The 19,748-nt window shown below is 32.3% G+C and overlaps 1 protein-coding gene across 7 annotated transcripts; it reads left to right on the top strand.

Annotated features, from left to right (window-relative positions):
- The first annotated feature begins 197 nt into the window (after positions 1–197).
- LOC111276830 (putative manganese-transporting ATPase PDR2) lies at positions 198–15,313 on the top strand. Of its 7 annotated transcripts, none has more exons than XM_022862715.2 (22): positions 198–260; positions 399–673; positions 771–863; positions 1,854–2,056; positions 3,037–3,109; positions 3,218–3,390; positions 3,521–3,692; positions 4,112–4,216; positions 4,302–4,412; positions 4,520–4,606; positions 4,696–4,878; positions 5,111–5,161; positions 5,246–5,371; positions 5,949–6,028; positions 7,253–7,361; positions 7,822–7,950; positions 9,659–9,724; positions 9,889–9,960; positions 11,117–11,268; positions 11,545–11,656; positions 11,749–11,865; positions 13,936–15,313. In XM_022862715.2, exons 2-22 carry the CDS (start codon positions 425–427, stop codon positions 15,049–15,051), a joined length of 3,579 nt encoding a protein of 1,192 aa, XP_022718450.1. In that variant the 5' UTR covers positions 198–260; positions 399–424; the 3' UTR covers positions 15,052–15,313. The 7 variants fall into 7 exon arrangements, with proteins under 7 accessions (XP_022718450.1, XP_022718453.1, XP_022718455.1 ...); XM_022862718.2 differs by having other exon boundaries at positions 1,854–2,060; XM_022862720.2 differs by having other exon boundaries at positions 1,854–2,064.
- Positions 15,314–19,748: the final 4,435 nt, after the last annotated feature.

The raw sequence follows: 19,748 nt of genomic DNA, 5'->3' as shown, positions 1-19,748 counted from the left end.
AAAGGTTTACGGAAACATCTTTTGTCCTTTTCTTCTCAAATTTAAATATTTTATTTTAATTTTAAATGAAGTAAGGCTACTTATAATTGTAAGTTGCCGGTTTTGAATTTGAAAAGCTAGACGACGTGGCTTTGGCTTGGCTAGGATTCCAACTAACTTTATATATATGTTTCAAAGCAGAACTCTCTCTTTCCCTTGTCCACCCTCTCTTTTTCAACTTCAAGTTGTTTGATTTAGGGTTTCAGATCTCTTCTTCTCAGGTATCTTTACAATCTCCTCACTCTATCGATTTTCGATTTTTTGGATTTATAATTACTTGAACGACTTCCAGATCGATCAATTTTCTTCATTTCCTAAGCTTTTGTTTCTTTTCTTCTTTTCTTGCGCGACTTTCTCAGAAACCAAACAGGGCGGTGGATTTGAGATGTCGAGGTTCCATGTAGGTGGAAAAGTAGTGGACAAGGTCGATTTGCTTAAAAAGAAACACAAAACATGGAGATTAGATGTTTGGCCTTTCGCAATTCTCTATCTCCTTTGGTTAACTATCGTAGTTCCTAGCATAGATTTCGTTGATGCAGCCATCGTCTTTGGCGGCGTTGTTGTTACTCATATATTGGTCTTGCTTTTCACTGCTTGGTCCGTCGATTTCAAGTGCCTTGTTCAGTATAGTAAGGTGCTAGACATTCTTTTGCAATTTTGATCTGTTACAAGTTTAGTAGTGATTGATTGATTTATTTATTTTTAATTTTGAAATATAATGGTGTGCGTAGGTTAATGATATTCATGTTGCTGATGCCTGCAAAATTACTCCGGCGAAGTTTTCCGGTTCAAAAGAGGTAGTGCCACTTCATTTTCGCAAACAGGCAAGTTTCTCTCTCTTTTGTTTCCTTTTTTTTTTTTTTTTTTGATAATTGAAGGTATTGTTTATTTTACTTTTTTTTTGTTCTGAAAGTAGAAAAGCAAAATTGTGCATTTTGATGAAGAAATGAATTGTATTCATATTATTAATAGTAATAATATTATGTGGTTTCCCTTTTTGCAGAACCAAATGCATGATTTTAGTTCTATGCCACATCGTCTAAAAAAATAGTGTAGCTGTAGGCTTAAGTTTCCTTGCACTGATAATTGTTGTTTGTTAGTTTGTTCCTTTGTTTTACCGAAATATGTTCAATTTGAGTTGTAACTAATGATATTATGCTTCAATTCATGATAATATATCATTATGGATAATATGTGAATATCCTTTTCAGCAATGTGTTCTTTGTGGGTGCTCTTTGAGTCAAGCTAGTGACTCTTGCAGCATTATTGAAGTATTGTTTGAATGTCCCTAAGGTGTAGATTGTTTGGGTGTTGTTAACATGCAGTATAATTGAGAAGCAAATGCTGGAAACTTGAGATCTAGTGTATTTGATGTTTCCTTTCCTAGTTAGGTTGGGAAGCCTATAGAGGGAGAAATATTAGAATGGTAGATCAAAGAGTTGTGTTCTTGAAGATGCACTCCCTCCCCAATAATGGATACTCTTGATTGCATTCACTTGGGTCAAGTATACACAGACGTACAAACAGAGATAGAGGGAGGGAGATTCCATCTAATCTCTTCCAATTGTTGTAGAGTGGTTCTCTTTCTCCCTCCTGGTAATTTTGTTTGTATAAGCTGTGTGATTTATTTTTGCCTCTCCACTTGCCCCTGTTCATTTCCCCCTTATTGGGATCTAAGGTCCTTCATCTCCTTTCAACTCTCTCTCATTTCATATAAATTTTGCAATTCATATTTTGCTTCTAGTGCCCCTACTTTTACCCCGCTTCCCCTCCCCTTTTGGTTCTTATTTTGTTTTCTTGCTTTAATTGCATAGGTAGCAAGTTCTTCATCAGCAACAGATGCGGAAGAGATCTACTTTGATTTCAGGAAGCAGTGCTTCATCTATTCTAAGGAGGGGGAGAGCTTTTGCAAGCTTCCATACCCTACCAAGGAAACATTTGGCTATTACCTAAAATGTTCTGGCCATGGCTCTGAGGCTAAAGTTCTTGCTGCAACTGAAAAATGGGGACGGAATGTGTATGTTGGTATTATAATAATTTTCACTTTGGCCTTTCAAATTGTTTTGATTTGACTTGCTCTAGATGCATATGACTATTGAAAGTAACCTTTTGATTGTAGCCTAATGCACTTAGCAATGGACTAATGGTTTTACTATTGAATTATATGGAATGTCAATATTTATTTGTTCTCATGTGACAATGTTGTTGTAAACAATAGATACATGACTATTGAAGTAACCTTTTGATTGTAGCTTAGTGCACTTGCCCCTGGATTAATAGTTTTGCCATTGACTTATATGGGGTATCAATATTTTCTTGCTCTCATGTGATAATGTTGTTGTAAACAAGTGTTTTAGTTGGATGAAGTAGAGCTTATTAAATATGGTTAATTCTTGATAAATTTAATATACAAGGTGGTGTTGTTTCACTAATTTCTAGCAATTGGTAAGTGCTAATTGGGATTTTGGAATTTGGACAATTTTTTTTTTGTCTTGTTATATTTTGCTATCAGAAGAAAAAACAAAGAATTAAAACCTTCATTAAGATGGCAGTGTTGTCTTACATTAGAACATTATTCTTCTTGAAAAATAATATACGTAACTCATGAAAAGAAAAACAAATTATCCTACATTAGAATGTCATTCTTTTTTTATACTTTCAGTTTTTATGAAACTGAACAATAAATATTCCAGTTAAAACAACATATTGATTGAAAAAGCTAATTATTTGGTAGTTTGGTGATTTCAGATGCTGTTTGTGTCTTCTTCCACTACACCTATTTATTCTTTCTTTGTTGTAATTTTATTTTGATGCTTTCCGATATTTACAAAGCATGATACTTTCCTCCTTTCAATTTCAAATTCTGATTTTTCTACTCATATCAGTTGTGACTTGTGAGCTACATTTGTAGACTATGACAATTTGGGTTATTGTTTTAATTTTTTTATAATAGTATGACTATTTCAAACTTCACGTGGATGTTTTTCCATCATGCAGATTTGAATATCCACAACCTACTTTTCAGAAATTAATAAAAGAGCATTGCATGGAGCCCTTTTTTGTATTTCAGGTTTTCTTGTTGTTACTCATTCAAATGTCTTTCATATTTTGACGGTTTTTCTTTTTCTTGACGACCAAGATTTTTTTCCTTTAACATTTTTATCTTATCTGTGCATAGGTCTTCTGTGTTGGTCTTTGGTGTCTGGATGAGTATTGGTATTACAGTTTGTTCACCTTATTCATGCTGTTTATGTTTGAGTCAACAATGGCAAAAAGTCGGTTGAAGACTTTAAGTGAGTTAAGACGTGTTAGAGTGGACAGCCAGACTTTAATGGTGCATCGTTGTGGGAAGTATGTTTCTCTAAACATCAACTATATTGCTTTGTATAGGGCTTGTGTGTGTTTTGCTTCATTTTTTTGCGTATATGTTTTAAGCTGTTTCAGAGTTGTAGATTTATCTTTCAATCTTTGGGAGTTGCAGGTGGGTGAAACTTTCTGGCACTGATCTATTGCCTGGGGATGTTGTCTCCATTGGTCGGTCGACTGGTCAAAATGGAGAAGATAAGTCTGTACCTGCGGACATGCTTATACTAGCTGGAAGTGCTATTGTGAATGAAGCCATTCTCACAGGCGAGTCTACTCCCCAATGGAAGGTGATCTCTTCTTCTTAATACCTTTCTTGTTCCCTATTTTAGTAAGCAACAATGATCTCTTCTTAGGTATCTGCTATTTGATGTTTACCTGTATGAAACTTTGTTGTGGAAGCTCAATTTTGGGATATTGGGATGTAAACTTTCTGTAGTAAAACAAACTATATTTCTCTTTTATGGTTAGTATAATTATCTTTTATATTTGACTTGAAAGTTTTGTATTGTCTGTGCTCACTTCTGCTGTTGCCTTTAAATTCTTTCCGTATGCCTTTAAATTGTAGTTTAGACCAATTGGTGTGTATATCTGTTGCACTTCATCTGGGGTTGTTTTTCAAATTAATTCCCTCATAGAAGCTGGACCAGAACAAAACCTTGTTGAGTCACATCTGAACAGTTTACATGAGGTGAAACTATTTTTTTAGGTTTCTATAACGGGCATGGGAATTGAGGAGAAGCTATCTGCCAAGCGTGATAAAAATCATATTTTGTTTGGTGGGACTAAAATATTGCAGCACACTGCTGATAAGGTAGGCTATACCAAGATTCAGTTATTTACACCTCTGATATGCTTATTCCTTTTATTTACATTTCTATATTTCTAAATGGAGCCAGAGCTTCCCTCTGAAAACTCCAGATGGTGGCTGCTTGGCTGTCGTTCTGCGCACTGGATTTGAAACAAGTCAAGGGAAACTTATGAGGACAATTTTGTTTTCTACGGAGAGGGTAATTTCTTGTCGATCCTTACTCAAGTACCCTTTAAGATTTTAGTTTATCTATATTCATCTCTTATTTTGATTTTCAGTAGTTTCATTTTCAATTATGTGTTGTAGGTTACTGCTAACAGCTGGGAAAGTGGCCTCTTCATCTTATTTCTTGTTGTGTTTGCAATAATTGCTGCTGGTTATGTACTTAAAAAGGTAACTTAATTCTTATTGAGGTATTCGACACTATATTAGCTTACATTTTATGGCTAGGTATATGATAATGATGTAATTTTTACATGTAGGGGCTGGAAGATCCTACAAGAAGCAAGTACAAGCTCTTCCTAAGTTGTTCTCTTATTATTACTTCTGTGATTCCTCCAGAGCTACCAATGGAATTATCAATAGCTGTTAATACATCTTTGATTGCCCTTGCTCGGCGTGGAATATTTTGTACAGAGCCTTTTCGAATCCCATTTGCTGGAAAGGTTTGTGTGGCCTATTCTTTTTCTGGGCTAAAGGCCTAGCAATTTGGCATGAAAAAGTTAGAGAAGATAGTTTGTAGCTTTAGCATCCATGGTTGTGGGTTATATTTTCTTTTCTCGTACTTTTCCAGTTCTTTGTTTTGGCCTGGATTCTGGGGTAATTGTCACATTACAATACCTTCATGCTGTTCTGCATCATATTGAATTCAGTGTTTCCGGCTGTTTCCTTCCACAGGTTGACATATGTTGTTTCGATAAAACTGGAACACTGACATCAGATGATATGGTATGCTACTACTAAGGCAAGAAATGATTTTCTATAATGTTTTTATTTTCATTTAATGATTTCATTTTTCTTTGCTTTTTCCAGGAGTTCTCTGGAGTTGTTGGGTTAAGTGACAGTTCAGACTTAGAATCTGATATGACTAAAGTTTCTCCCCGCACAGTTGAGATTCTGGCTTCTTGTCATGCCTTGGTGTTTGTAGACAACAAGCTGGTATGCTAGTTGGATAAGCAAAACATATAATTCCTGTCTTTTGATTTTGCCTTCTTATAATTACTGTTTGGAATGCTATTTTTTCTTTTCTATCTGATGATAAGTAGTTTTATAGAAAATGGTTGGAAGTTATGAGAAACTAGTATTTCTTGTGGAATGTTTTGTATTTCCCTCTCATTTAATTTGTGGGTTGGTATTATCCATTGTTACAAAGAGATCTATTTAGTTTGCCAAATGCTAACTGGAATTTAAAATGCCACCTATCTAATACTTTTTAAACATTTAGAAGGACCAGTATATCTATGAAATTTGTGGCTTTTAAAATTTTAGGGCAAAATAAACCTCCACATCTACATTTAGCTTTATGTTTTATGGAACTATGTAATTCATCGAGATTCCTGGTCTTGATATATTCTGCTCTTGAGCTTGAGCGTATTAAATTTGTCTTTGAGAGCCTGGTATGGTGATATTGTGTTGCATTCTCTGTATGTTGTCAATTATATACTTTTAGTTTTTTTGGTTTAAGTTATGTATATCTTACTCCTGTAATTTACTTTTATTCTGCAAATGCTTGTAGGTTGGTGATCCTCTTGAGAAGGCTGCACTTAAAGGAATTGATTGGAGTTATAAATCTGATGAGAAGGCTATTCCAAAAAAGTAATTTTCAATGCCCATTGGTCATATTTGCTTTGATTACTAATTCATATGTTTGCAATTCATTTCTGCTATTTTATTTTGAGCTGGCTTCTAATTTCTGGTGCTTTTTTATGCATTCCTGATTATCTTTGTACTTCACGCTAGTTTAAGTAGTGTATTGCCCTTTCTAGGGGAAGAAAAAGGTAAAAGTAAGAAAGAGATTCCTGAGAAATGATGAGAACGGAAAGACAATATTTCATCCTTGAAAATTCCTAAACTTCTAAAGTAAGCCTAACACTTCTTTCTTGTTTGTTATGGCTGTGAAGATGCTGTTTACATATACTTTGTGTTGATTGAACTGACACCCATCTTATTCAGCCACAAAAATACATGCTCTTTGAACTACGGGAACTCTAATGGACAGTAATTGGATTTCTTGTTCCTAGAAAAGAGAAAAGGTTGTTCCTGCTAAATTGACCATCAATTTGGTTAAAAAATTGGCTTGTTATTGGTAATTAATAATTAGGGAAAATCTCTGAATATAAGGTAATGCATTGAATTAATTGATGTGTTTGAGACTTTTTGGGCTAACATGTTTAAATAGAGTGCCGGTAAAGTGTTTTTTAAATTACAACAAATCCTTAATGGTGAAGTAAATATGGGCAGGAAGTTGAACAGAGGTGATAAAAAAGAACTGTAGAGAAGAAACAGATCATAAGCTAGAAGGAAAGTTCAGGATAAGAAAAAGAAGGCATCTGATAGACAAGAAAACCTTGGATTCAGACCTGCTCTTTTCCAAGCTAAAATATGAAAAATTAAACCAAATAATTCAACATATAAATGCTGTTTGATATTTTGTGACTGAACAGGAAACACAAATATAAGTTTAATTTGAGAAGGTTACCATAAGTGTCACTGAAATTTATATATAATAGCTGATAATGGGCAGTGGATTCCTACAGGAGAGCATCTGATTAGATGGATTGAATCTGTTTTGAAGTCAGGATTGACAAATTTTAGTAGTTCTGTTTTACCTATCTAATTTTTTAGTGTTTAATTTTTATCTAACCGGTCGTCAGGTTGCAATTATGGTATACTGCATGTTTGTTTATATTTCACACATTATATGTACATATGCTATTCTTCCAACACTTTTGTGATTTTCATCACTCATTATTTTAGAAGCTCCTTTCTTTATGAAGTTGTGGTTTCACGCACTAATTTCTTATATCTTATGAACTTCAGGGGAAGTGGCAATGCTGTGCAGATTGTGCAGAGGCACCATTTTGCATCCCACTTAAAAAGAATGGCAGTTGTTGTTCGTGTCCAGGAGGAGTTTTTCGCCTTTGTCAAGGTCTGTTTGCTAGTCTTTTTTTGTTTGCTCTTTGTATATATCTATTATTTTGCTATTAGATTATTTGCAGGCTATCTAGATTCTGTTCATGGAGCTGAATTTTAGTTGTTATGGGTTTCCTTAGAGGTTATTTATTAATAAAATTTCCATAATGCAATAAAACTAACTTAAACATTTGTATGTCAAACGGGAAGCATCTCACCTGTCACAAGTATTTTTTGGCTTAGGAATATTTGAAGCATTATTACCCATCTTAGGGTTGACATTTGTTATGTACATTAAAAGTTAAAACTATATTCCTCCTCTCTTTTCGATGTGCCAACTCGTTAATAGGTAATAAGTGGATCTTCCAGAATGCATTGCTAGCTTGTATTAGTTGATCTATGCCATGTGTCATAGCTATTTAGAAAGAAGAAAATATTTAATAAATTTTCTCATTACTTTGAACTTATGCTTGCAGGGTGCACCTGAGACTATCCAAGATAGACTCTTTGATTTGCCTCCAGCATATGTTGAAACCTACAAGAAATATACACGTCAAGGGTCACGTGTGCTGGCCCTTGCTTACAAGTCTCTTCCAGATATGACAGTAAGTGCTCTACGGATTTAATATTCAACACCCCAACCCCTCCCTTCCTGCCTTTTTCCTTTTCTCAAACAAAATAAAATGCATTTTTTTTGTTTCTCTGTCTCCTTTCATTAGAAGATGTGCAATAGCTGTTAATCTCTAAATGTTGCTAGCAATGTTGTTTCAATTAGTTAATAACTGATTGCTGGGTGACACTTTGGGCTCCATTTGGTAATTCTGTTGTTTTTTGTTCTCTGTTTTTGTTCACTTTTTTTTGAAAACTTCAATGAATCTAACATCCATTTGTTTAAAAAAGAAAAAACTGAAATGGTTGGTAACCAGAATTTCTTGTTCCCAACATTTCCAAAACATTTCATGCAATGGTGAACAGTACCTTTGCACAAACATTACCTCTTTTTTGGTAAAAAAAAAAAAGAAAGAGATTTGACTGTTATCATCATGTTTAATTCAGTTTTAACTAATTAACCAACTGAACTAAAATAATTTGGCTGGCTATTGAAATTATTTTGGTCAGTATTCGGAATAAATTTTAGGTTATTTCAGTGTTTGGGTAAATTGATCATTTGAAAAGCCGAAAGACCCGATATTTTACCTTAAACAAGTTGCTTAATCTATTTACATAATATCAATTTGTTCGAGTTTGTCAGTTTTATTTACCTAGTATCAATTTGTTAGAATTTATTGAAATTGTGAACTTCGTTAACTTATTTTATTTGCTTAATGCTAGAATGAGAACTTCAATATAATTCAGTTATATCGAAACCATGACCAAATTAACATAGTATTTCTGTCGGTTAAGGTTTGGTTTCAAAGAATTTTGGTTTGGTGATAGGTTATGAAAAATAATAACATTCTTAATTCGGTTTTGGTAATTCAGTTTTTGTAACTTAAACGGCCAAATGATCACTCCTTATGGGATGTAGAAATCAAGACCTTATACTCTAACCACTTCTATTACTTGGCCATGGACTCACTATGGTTCAGAATTTTGTGACATGTTTTAATTAGCAAAGTATGTTTCTTCTTGTCACAAATTAAAACAAAATGAAAACAAAAATTTTGAAAACTCAAAGCATAAAACAGGGAATTGACAACAATAGAGGAACAACCCCCCAATTCAAACATTCAGTGCAACTTTTGGTTTAATATAATGTGAAGGAAAAAGCAACTTTTGTTTTAATAGTCTTTTCTTAAGAGGGGATTGAGTAAGAATATGGTGCCTGATGTGGTATTACCATAGTTTTTTGGGTCAATGACCATATTCCCTAATTCAATCTGGGTTCAGCATTTGGTTCCTGCATTACATTTTCTTGGCAGCAAGATCCTATATCGCATTTCTGGGTTCAGGATTTGGTTCCCTCTAATTTTTTGTATATCCCTAGAAAAGATAATTAAGTTCGATCTACTTTTTACTTGGGATCAGTTCTCTCATTTTACACCTGAGGACTTTAGATATCTTAAATCTAGACAAGAGACCTTGATAATCAAAAGTCTTTAGATGCCCTCTTCCTTAGGATAAAAACCAGAAGTAGAAAAGAGCAAAGCTTATCAATATATTAGTAAAAAAATAAATTAGTTCGATTGCATGACAATGCACAAACACTTGCATTTTTAACTTCTTTCTTTTACCTGTAAATTTGTACAACCTTCTCATCTCAAGTTCTTAAGTAGTTGTCATGTCTTTTAATTTGCATCGTGTCTTCTGCAGGTTAGTGAAGCTAGAAGCATGGAGAGAGAGACTGTAGAGTGTGGCCTCACATTTGCTGGTTTTGCAGTAAGCATTAAGCAATGAATTCTTTCATCGTTGTACAGTTAACTGCATTTTTTTCTTTTTTTTGGTTCTTGTGCTGGACATATTTGCCTAGTAAAGATGTTTAGATCAATATTTTTATACTACTTACATTTGTTACCACTTAGTTCTCAAAACTTAAATTTCAGGTATTTAACTGTCCTATTAGAGCAGACTCTTCCGCTATTTTATCTGAATTAAAGAATTCTTCACAAGATTTGGTAAGTGGCATAATCTTCTGGACATCTCCCTAAATGTTGTGGTATTCTTCCACTATTAAAAAAATGGTAAAGAAAAATGATATTGATTTTAAAAATTGTAAATCTTGAAATTTCTTTTATTGCAATCATTTCAGTCACCTTGCAATTGGATTTGTGAAACTTTTTTTGCCTGCACAAGTTCATTTGTACCTACATATATGCAACAGTAAAGTTACTTGCTTATTATATTTTTGGCTTGAGGTTTGAAAGTTTGTAAAGAAGTGTTTACTGGAACTCAAACATGTTATGGATTTTTGGACACATGGAAACCTTCCCCCTCCAAGTGCTAAACTGTGTAAGCTGCCTTATTTAATTTGGGATGTCAACCATCTCTGACTTTTTAAGTATTAGATGTTAGGGATGATTGAAATTTGCCTAGATAAAAACTGAGAAAAGGAAAAGTCAGCTGGTGTATTTGGTTGGATAAATAGAACAATGGATGGAAAGGGAAAATATTTCTCTTTTCTTGCTTGGTAGGATAAATTTGATAGGAAAGAAGTTGAAATCTTTATTATATCCTTATTGGTTCATATCAGTAATGCCTTTCTCCACATATAAATCTCTTTTACCATAATATACAATTTGTATGAAATTGCATTTATATTACAAGGAAAAAGCATTAATTTCTACTACTTAAGTACCTTAATAATGAAATTGCATTTGTATTCAAGGAAAAAGCATTAATTTCTACTACTTATGTGCCTTAATAATGAAATCATTGATGAATACATGTATATATGTATGTATGCATACCTTAGAAAGGTAATTGTACCAGATTGCAGAACTTGACTCACTTATCGTTTCCTCTTATAATCACCAGAACTTGGCACTTGGGTGGATTAGATGTTGGGGCCCTAGGGAGAATGGTCTTCATATTACTTCATTTTCTACCATACCCTTCCCATTTTCCATCCTCCATTTGTTCTTTCCCATAAATCATGTGTTACTTTATGGAGCTGTGAGCAAGGTTTTTAGGGTTTGTTTTATGTGGAAAATACCTCCAAGGTTTCATGTGCTCTTCATGCATTCTCATCTCACCTTCCTTCTCTAATTGGGAAAGTCTTAGATTTGAGAAGCAACTTTGTGTTTTTCTGAAAATTGATTTTCATAATTTTAGGTGATGATAACTGGTGATCAAGCTTTGACAGCTTGCCATGTTGCTGGCCAAGTTCATATTGTATCAAAACCAGCATTGATTCTTGCTCCAGTGAAGAATAGTGAAGGATACGAGTGGGTATCACCAGATGAGACAGAGAGGATTCGCTACAGGTTATGTTTCTCTGGTTACCCTCAACTCTATTATTTTACATCTAATTTCCTTCTAGGCTTTTACTGGGTTTCTTACATCTAATTCCGATAAACTCGCTGAGCATAAATCTTGCTTTTCCTTATATATAAAGGTTTATTTTGGCCAGTATATCTAGGTTTGTTTGATCATACCTTTTTTAGCGGAATTAGTCATATTGATCCTCTGATTTGGTGCCACCCCTACCCCTCATTCTTCTGCTTAACTGGACTGACAAAAGGATTTTACCTGATATTCAGTGAAAAAGAGGTTGAAGCTCTAACTGAAACTCATGATCTCTGTATTGGAGGTGACTGCATGGAAATGTTACAACAGACTTCTGCTGTTTTACGAGTCATTCCTTTTGTTAAGGTTGCAACTCTACCATCCATTTGTTATTGGTTTTCTGCATCACTTTTCTGCATCACTTTATCTAAGTTATTGGCACCACAATGTCATTGTAGGTTTTTGCTAGAGTTGCTCCGGAGCAGAAAGAACTAATCATGACCACTTTCAAGACAGTGGGAAGGATGACTTTAATGTGTGGTGATGGTACCAATGATGTTGGAGCTCTTAAGCAGGTAATATTTTGTTTAAGGATTTTTAGTTTTGTATTCTCATTTTGGCATCTCATTTTAGCTACATGTATCAAGGCTATATGTTTTCATTTGTTTATTGTGCAGCCATTATGTTTAAGGCTTTCTAGGTCTGTACGCTTATTTTGGCATCCCAATTTAGTATTATGTATCAAGGCTATATATTTGTATTTGTCTCTTGTGCTGCCATTAGTTGTCAATATATGATTAACCCCATGATGAAGAAGAAAACAGATCTCCAATAAAGGTCAACTCAACTGAGCCTTAAGTAGTTGATAGGATCTGCTCCATGAGCTGTCCAAATGCTTTGTAGGATTACATTTGGTCAGCTGTAATTGCTTTGGCTATGAGATGGATCTGTATCTTTTTCTTTGTCGTTCTGATGAAATTGAAATCCAAGTTCCAAAATCTTTCCCTTTTGTTTATGGGCATTGTCTAGGTTAAGAACTACAATGGCTAAGAACTACAATGTTTACAATCATCTGGTTAGAAGAATTCATGAATAGAATACTAAGGTAGTGTTTGGTTTTAGAAAATAGAGGCTTTTTTGTTTTCATTTTCTTGAAAAATGAAAAACAGGAATGAATGTGTTTGGCAAGTAAAATTAAAAACTAAGGCTCCGTTAGGTTTGAGAAAATGTTTTTTGTTTTTATTTTTTATTTTTATTTTCTAGAAAGTAGTTTTTATTTTTTATTTTTTCTAAAAAATGTATTTAGTAAGAGAAAATAAAAATTATTTTCTAAAAATACAAAAATAAGAAAATAAATGAAATATTCAATAATATTATTATTAATGTCATCTAATTATAAATATAATATATATTTATTAAGTAATGACATTAAAAAGTGTTCAAATATGATAATTTGCAAAATATAAGAAAAAAAATAATGTACATCCCTTGTTTCCATAATTGAAAACATATATATTTTTTTATTTTCATATTTCAACGTATTTTAATTTTTGTTTTTTAAAAATTTATTTTCATTTTCAATTACCAAACACGTTTTTACTCATGTTTTTCATTTTCTAAGAAAATGAAAACAGAAAATGACTTTATTTTTTGAAAACAAACACTACCTAAGTTTTTAGAAATAAAATGAAAATAAGTTCAAATATGAAAAAAAAAGTTGTTTTCAATTATGAAAATAAGAGATGTTTATTACTTTTTTGCTTATGTTTTGCAAGTTAATAAGTTGACCTAGATTTGAATACTTTTTGAAGTTTTTAATTAACAAATATGTATTATATATTTATAATTAGAAGCCATTAATAATAATTATTTCCATTCACTTTTTGTCTTTAGAAATATTTGGCATCTTGAATTATTTATAATATGTTTTGTCTCTTTCAACTCAAGTTTCTTTTACAATAGTTTATAAAAGTACTAAATAAAATTAAGTTTGAAATGAGAGATAATATTATTGAATATTTTATTTATTTCTTTAATCTTTCTTTTTTTTAAAAAAATTGTGTAGTATATCAAACATATTTTTTATTTTTTATTTTTAGAAAATAACTTTTATTTTCATTCACCAATTTTTTTAGTAAACAAAAAAATAGAAAACAAAAATTGTTTTCCATAAAATGAAAATTTTAAAAAAAAAAAAACATTTCCTCAAATCAAACAAAATGTAAATTTTTTTTTTCTCTCCTTTGTCATATTTCCATTTTGTATTTGTCCTTTTTATTGTGAATCCCTTCTGCTCTTTGTTTTCAAATTTGTACACAAATATGAATTAAATTTTTGCACATATAATAAAAATTGTCTTCTACTATTTGTTTTTTATTTTTTACATGAATATGGATTAATTTTGTCTACACATTTGACTAAATTTAATAATAAATTTATGCATTAGGAAAAGTAACATCAAACGGTGTTTTGTGATAGAAATTTTTTGTGCACACAGTAGTTAATATGAATTGCTTATTATATTTTTTCAATTACATATTTAATTACTTTTAAGTTGGTTTAAGATTAATGGAAGAGAAACTAATTGTTCCTGGAATCTAAGATAGCTGAGAAGTATGGACATGTAACACCCTACCTTTTTTCAGGCCCATGTAGGTGTTGCCCTATTGAATGCAGTGCTTCCTACTAAAAGTGAAAGCTCCTTACCAGGAATATCTAAAGATGATGGCACGAAGTCATTGAAGTCGAAGAAATCTAAGCCTAATGTAGAAGCAACGGGCAAAACTGGGAGTCTTAATGTGGATTCCTCTTCAAAAGGAAAAGTTGCCACAAGATCAGAGTCTAGCAACCATGCAACCAATAACCGACATCTTAATGCTGCAGAGATGCATCGGCAGAAACTGAAGAAGCTGATGGATGAGCTGAACGAGGAGGGTGATGGTCGCTCAGCTCCTATTGTCAAACTGGGGGATGCCTCGATGGCATCGCCGTTTACAGCAAAGCATGCATCAGTTGCCCCAACCACTGACATAATTCGTCAAGGACGCAGCACCCTTGTGACTACCCTTCAAATGTTCAAGATACTTGGCCTTAACTGTCTTGCTACAGCTTATGTTTTAAGTGTGATGTACTTGGATGGTGTCAAGCTAGGTGATATCCAGGCTACAATCAGTGGTGTATTTACAGCTGCTTTTTTCCTGTTTATCTCACATGCTCGCCCACTACCCACTCTTTCAGCCGCACGGCCCCACCCCAATATTTTCTGCTCCTACGTCTTCCTTTCTCTCATGGGACAGTTTGCAATCCACCTGTTTTTCTTAATTTCTTCTGTGAAAGAGGCTGAGAAACACATGCCTGAGGAATGCATTGAGCCAGACTCTGAGTTTCACCCTAATCTAGTGAACACAGTTTCATACATGGTGAGCATGATGCTTCAGGTAGCAACGTTTGCAGTGAACTACATGGGTCATCCTTTCAACCAGAGCATCCCTGAAAACAAACCATTTTTGTACGCACTTGTAGCTGCTGTTGGTTTCTTTGTAGTTATAACTTCTGATCTATTTAGGGACTTGAATGATTGGTTGAAGTTGGTTCCTTTACCTATGGGATTAAGGGATAAGCTATTGCTGTGGGCTCTACTAATGTTTCTGGGCTGCTATGCGTGGGAGAGATTGTTAAGATGGGTTTTCCCTGGTAAAATCCCAGCTTGGAGGAAGCGCCAACGTGTGGCTGCTGCAAATTCAGAGAAGAAGCTGGTGTAAGTGAACAGAGAATTGACATGAAGAATTTGCACTCTACTAATAGAAGCAAAGCTAGAATGGTAAAAAGATTATTATATCGAATTAGCTCTAGATATGCAATTGTTGTCTGGATAATCATATTGCTTCATCCCTTAGAATGGGAATTTTTGTCACATTTTCTGGAGAAAGCCAATTCTTTAGGAAGTATAAACTGTGATTTTTGTTTTGAAAGAATAGTTTCTGACACTTAAATAACAAATTTTACGTGAGCTTACAAACTAGATATTGATTAGATTTACCATATTCTAACAAGTCGATACAGAAATTGCTGTTATTGTTGTGTTCAAAGTCCTAAAAATGTGTTTGTCAACTGCAGGCATCCATGACTACATATGTGGTGATTATCGAAATCTTTTTAAAATTTGTTAGATCTAGGTTTTATGTTCAGATTTTGACCTTTTTCTTCACCAATTTCATCATCTAAAATTTCTCAGATCAGTTTTAAATCTTATTTTTATAACTTGTTATTAATCTTAGAAGAGTTTAATTCAAAAACCATAGCTGCTAGCACTTTTTGTCAAAAAAAACCCTTTTTCTTCTAAATTTCCTTTTTGGCTTTGATATTCAATAATTAAATCTGTTAAAATTTTTCTTTCTTTCTTTAGCTGTTAAATTATTGTGCAATTAGTTTCTGATTATTGTGTAATTTGAGACAGATTGTGTCTGTCTATAAAAAAAATTTGTGCTAGAAAATTTTAAGAATTTGATTAATGGAATTCAAAAAATTGGATTTGCATTTGACTTTTTAGAAACTAATATTCAAAAGATCTGTCAAATTCCGTTTACTTAACTATCTCTTGAGTGGTTTTTAGCACTCTTTAAGGGTAGTGCAGTGGTTGGTATGAAAGACACTTTATGTAAAGTGAAATATAAAAAATTTTAAAATGTCATTGAATTTTTATATGAAAATTTTTTTATTTAATTTAAAATTCATTTGTTATAACGAGATTTTTTTTTTTTTTTTGTATTGACGTAAGTTCGTTTTTGCATATTAATTTTTTTCGTTAACTTAAATTTCATTCGTTATAACGAGATATTTTTTTGCATTATCACGAGCCGTGTTGCTAAGTGCGTCTTGCTTTTGAAATAATGGGTACCTTGTCTCACAACTTGACTTAAAGCTAAGGTTATCATCCTTTAGTTGTTCAAATTTGCAGCTCATCTTTATTGATATGGATGGTGGGAGTGCTATAGTTAACTTGCTTTTCACGCCTCTTTGTTTATTGCGGATGAAGAGATATTTGAGTTTTTCTTGCATGTGATTTTAGGTGATATAGTTGCTTCACTCCTTGCCCCTATTTAAGCGGATGAATCACTTATAAAAGGAGGTTGACTAGCTATGAAAAAATTTCTGTCAACATAAGCACCAAATATTATGAAAGTGAATTTGGATGTTCATCATAGTGAAGAGAACATCAAATGTTATGAAAGTGAACTTGAATGTTCACTATAGTGGAGAGAGCAATTGTGGTAAGATTAAGTATATAATTAGTTGGATATAATATATAACTAATATATAACAAATATTTTATTTATATATTAGTCTATATTTGTATTTCCTTGTCTATTCCACGCTTTTTTTTAAAGTGAAGTTTTTAGTTTTAAATTATTCGATATGCATATTAATCAATTTTTAACCATTTTAATTTGGTATATGATTGTATCAATATTCTTTTATTTTTTTATATTTTTTTTTATTTAGTTCTTATTTTTTTAATTATTTTTTTCTTTATTCTCGAGTCAATTATTTATTTTTTTAGTTTATCATTTTCGAATGATTTTTAGTTTACAGTTTTGAATGGTTAGGAGTTGAATTTTCATTGATTAAAAATTAGATTTTTAATATCACTAATTATTTTTTTTTAATTTTTTATTCGTGCATAATGATTATTTTAATATTGTTAATTTTAATATTGTTAATATTGTATTATTTATTATATTGTATGATTTATTCATTACTATATTTTTTAGTTATTACTATATTTTGTATTTAAGTGAGTTTGAGCTGGGCAAATGGTGGCTCCAAAGGTGTTCCTCTGAGTGCGTTTCAGCTGTAGCCTTGTTTATGAGATGGTAAAGTTGTAAAATCATGAACAGTAGCCTCCCATATACAAGCCAACAAACGGATGGATCTATGTCAAGTGCTGTCATCTCGTGACTTCCTCCACTTGGTGTAAAGAATAGGCCTATCTCAAATATAAGATTGAGGGTTGAAGGACTAAAATGGCCCAACGCAGCATATTGGATTAGATCCAATCTTGTTAGGTCTTGGCTGAGGCCGTCGCTAATAATTTTGTTTAACAAGATCGTATGTTATTGATGTGCAATATTCAATGTCTAACTAACGCGTGGTATTTGTTCCAATGATTGATAATTCATCGAAAAGATAACATTTAAAATGAATATAATATAAAATTTAAAACATATTTTTATTTATGTTCATAAATTAAACATGATTAAGAAACTCTTATTCTCAATCTTTTACTAATCATTCATATAAGACGAGGAATTTCACATTTTTTTATCTTTATTTCTCTTGAACGTTTTCCTTTCTCTCATAGTGTACATGTATCCAATAAAGATCTAACTGATCAATCTTCAACCACTGCGAGGTTTGTTTTCTTGGTTTTGCCGCGGCATCAGCAATTCACTATGCAAGAAAAAAAAGTATTAACATAAAAACAAAAAAAATTATAGTCAAAATAATTAGCAGTTCCATTCTCAAACTAAAACATATGAAGACAACCAACCCCGAGAGAGCGAGGAGTGAACCATAACCAATCATACGACAACACCCTGGATGATATCACAGCAAGCTTGGGCCCAAGCATTTTGACCCACCACTTGCCTTCTCAAATTTCTCAATCGATTACATTCTTTTTCAAACTCCTTTAGCTTTAGCTTTGATTTCTTCAACAATTTTCTCATCCTAATTTTCCTAGCTCTCATCTTTACTGCCTTCTTCTCCATCTGCTTCACAATATCCTCCAATTGAAGAGATACGAATATTAATTAGCATAGAGAAAAGTAGTGAGAACTATTGAAAATGAAATCCAAAGAAAAGTAGTACCAGAAGCCCCATTTTCAAGGAGCTACGTCGTCTTTTTCTCGAAGCTTTCTCATCACCTGCTTTTGTTTTCGCCATTGAATATTCTATGTTGGCTCAAGAATAGATGCTACTTCTTTCTCTTGAAACCTCCGGGAAACAGCAATCAAGACTACTTGTATAAATATAGTTCTACATAATGACTAATATATTTCTACACAATGACGACATGCATTATGAATCTGGCATTGCTGTCAAATCATCTAGAAATCCATTAATTCTAGGAATTTTCAAAGATTCTGTTAGTTCTCTTTATTATTTTTCTTTGAAGACAGATATTTGACCATTCCAAACGAAGAAAGTTTTGCTGCCAACGGGGGGTTTTCAAGGAAAAAATTCAATAAACAATTGTCTCTTTTTCTTTTTTGGATAACTCAATGAAATGGAAAAAAAAAGAGTAAACTAAGTATAAAAATTTTTGGAAAAAAACTTAATATATAATTTTGAGACCTTAAAAAATAAATAAAAGAAATGGAGAGAGTTTGTTGGATAGCTTTGTTTCCATGCAACATATGGTACATATAATCACTTTATTTGTTTTATTTAAAATTATCAAAAATAAAATTTGATAATTAAAATTAAATATTCAATAATAATATTTTATAAGTTTAAAATTTTAAAAGTATAAATATGTGTAATTCTTTCGCTACTAAAATAAGACTTAAGTTTCAACTTCTTCTATAAGATAAGGTATAAATTATAAGTAATAAATTTCTATAGATTTTTGACTGTCCTCTCCCTCTCAATTTAATAATTGATCGATTTATTTCTTCTCGCATAAGCAGCAAAGTGTAGTCCAGGCCCAGGCTGATGGCGACCCAAAGGAATAAATTAAAAAATCGAACGTTTCATCAGTTTCCGTTCGACAATCGCACGATTGAACTGCAGAAACCCCCTCTTTCCGCAAGTCACGACCCATGTCTATCAGAATGGAAAGTGGATCTTTCCAATGTTACCATTCCCAGAAAAACTGATGTCAACGGTGAGATCCAATCGTGGTGCAGTCATGCCCGCTCTTTGCTTAATGAGACTTGTAACCTACTTTGAAGGTCAAATCCGACGAAATATTTATTCGGTAAATCAAATACTATTATTTATAATCTCTATAAATATATTATCCACTTTATAATTTTTTAAATGTTTTTTTTTTTTTTTATCATTTACTACTCTATACTCTTCAGTCTTCACAATGGCCAGACCCGGTTACTTTTGTAGAACACAATAAAGTGCCGTAATAAATTGATCACTCCGTCACCTGATTCGTCATTTTTAGAGTTAAATACTAACTGGCGACGCATGTTTAAACGTGTTATCAGTTGGTTATTAACGTGTTTTTTGATGTAAAAAAAATATAATACGAATTTTTTTAATTAAATTATTTTTAATTTGAAAAAAAAAGTAAATAATAATTTTTATTATAATATAAATTAATTTTGTAAAAATAAAATAATTTATAAAAATATTTGATTTACTAATAGGTAATAAAAAATTAAAAAATTATTATAATTTTTTCTTTCTTCCCTTTTTTCTTTTTTTACTTTTTTTGCTTGTT

This window comes from Durio zibethinus, chromosome 7 (genome assembly GCF_047325235.1).
Source record: "Durio zibethinus cultivar Kanyao isolate XHJ-2024 chromosome 7, ASM4732523v1, whole genome shotgun sequence".
In the NCBI taxonomy this organism is placed as follows: domain Eukaryota; kingdom Viridiplantae; phylum Streptophyta; class Magnoliopsida; order Malvales; family Malvaceae; genus Durio; species Durio zibethinus.
This window is presented reverse-complemented; position numbering and strand designations above follow the sequence as displayed.

Coding starts and splice junctions, on each gene's coding strand:
- LOC111276830 (XM_022862715.2), top strand. CDS start 425: ATGTCGAGGTTCCATGTAGGTGGAAAAGTAGTGGACAAGGTCGATTTG. Junction 2,057..3,036: donor GAAAAATGGGGACGGAATGT/GTATGTTGGTAT, acceptor TCCATCATGCAG/ATTTGAATATCCACAACCTA. Junction 6,029..7,252: donor GAGAAGGCTATTCCAAAAAA/GTAATTTTCAAT, acceptor TATGAACTTCAG/GGGAAGTGGCAATGCTGTGC.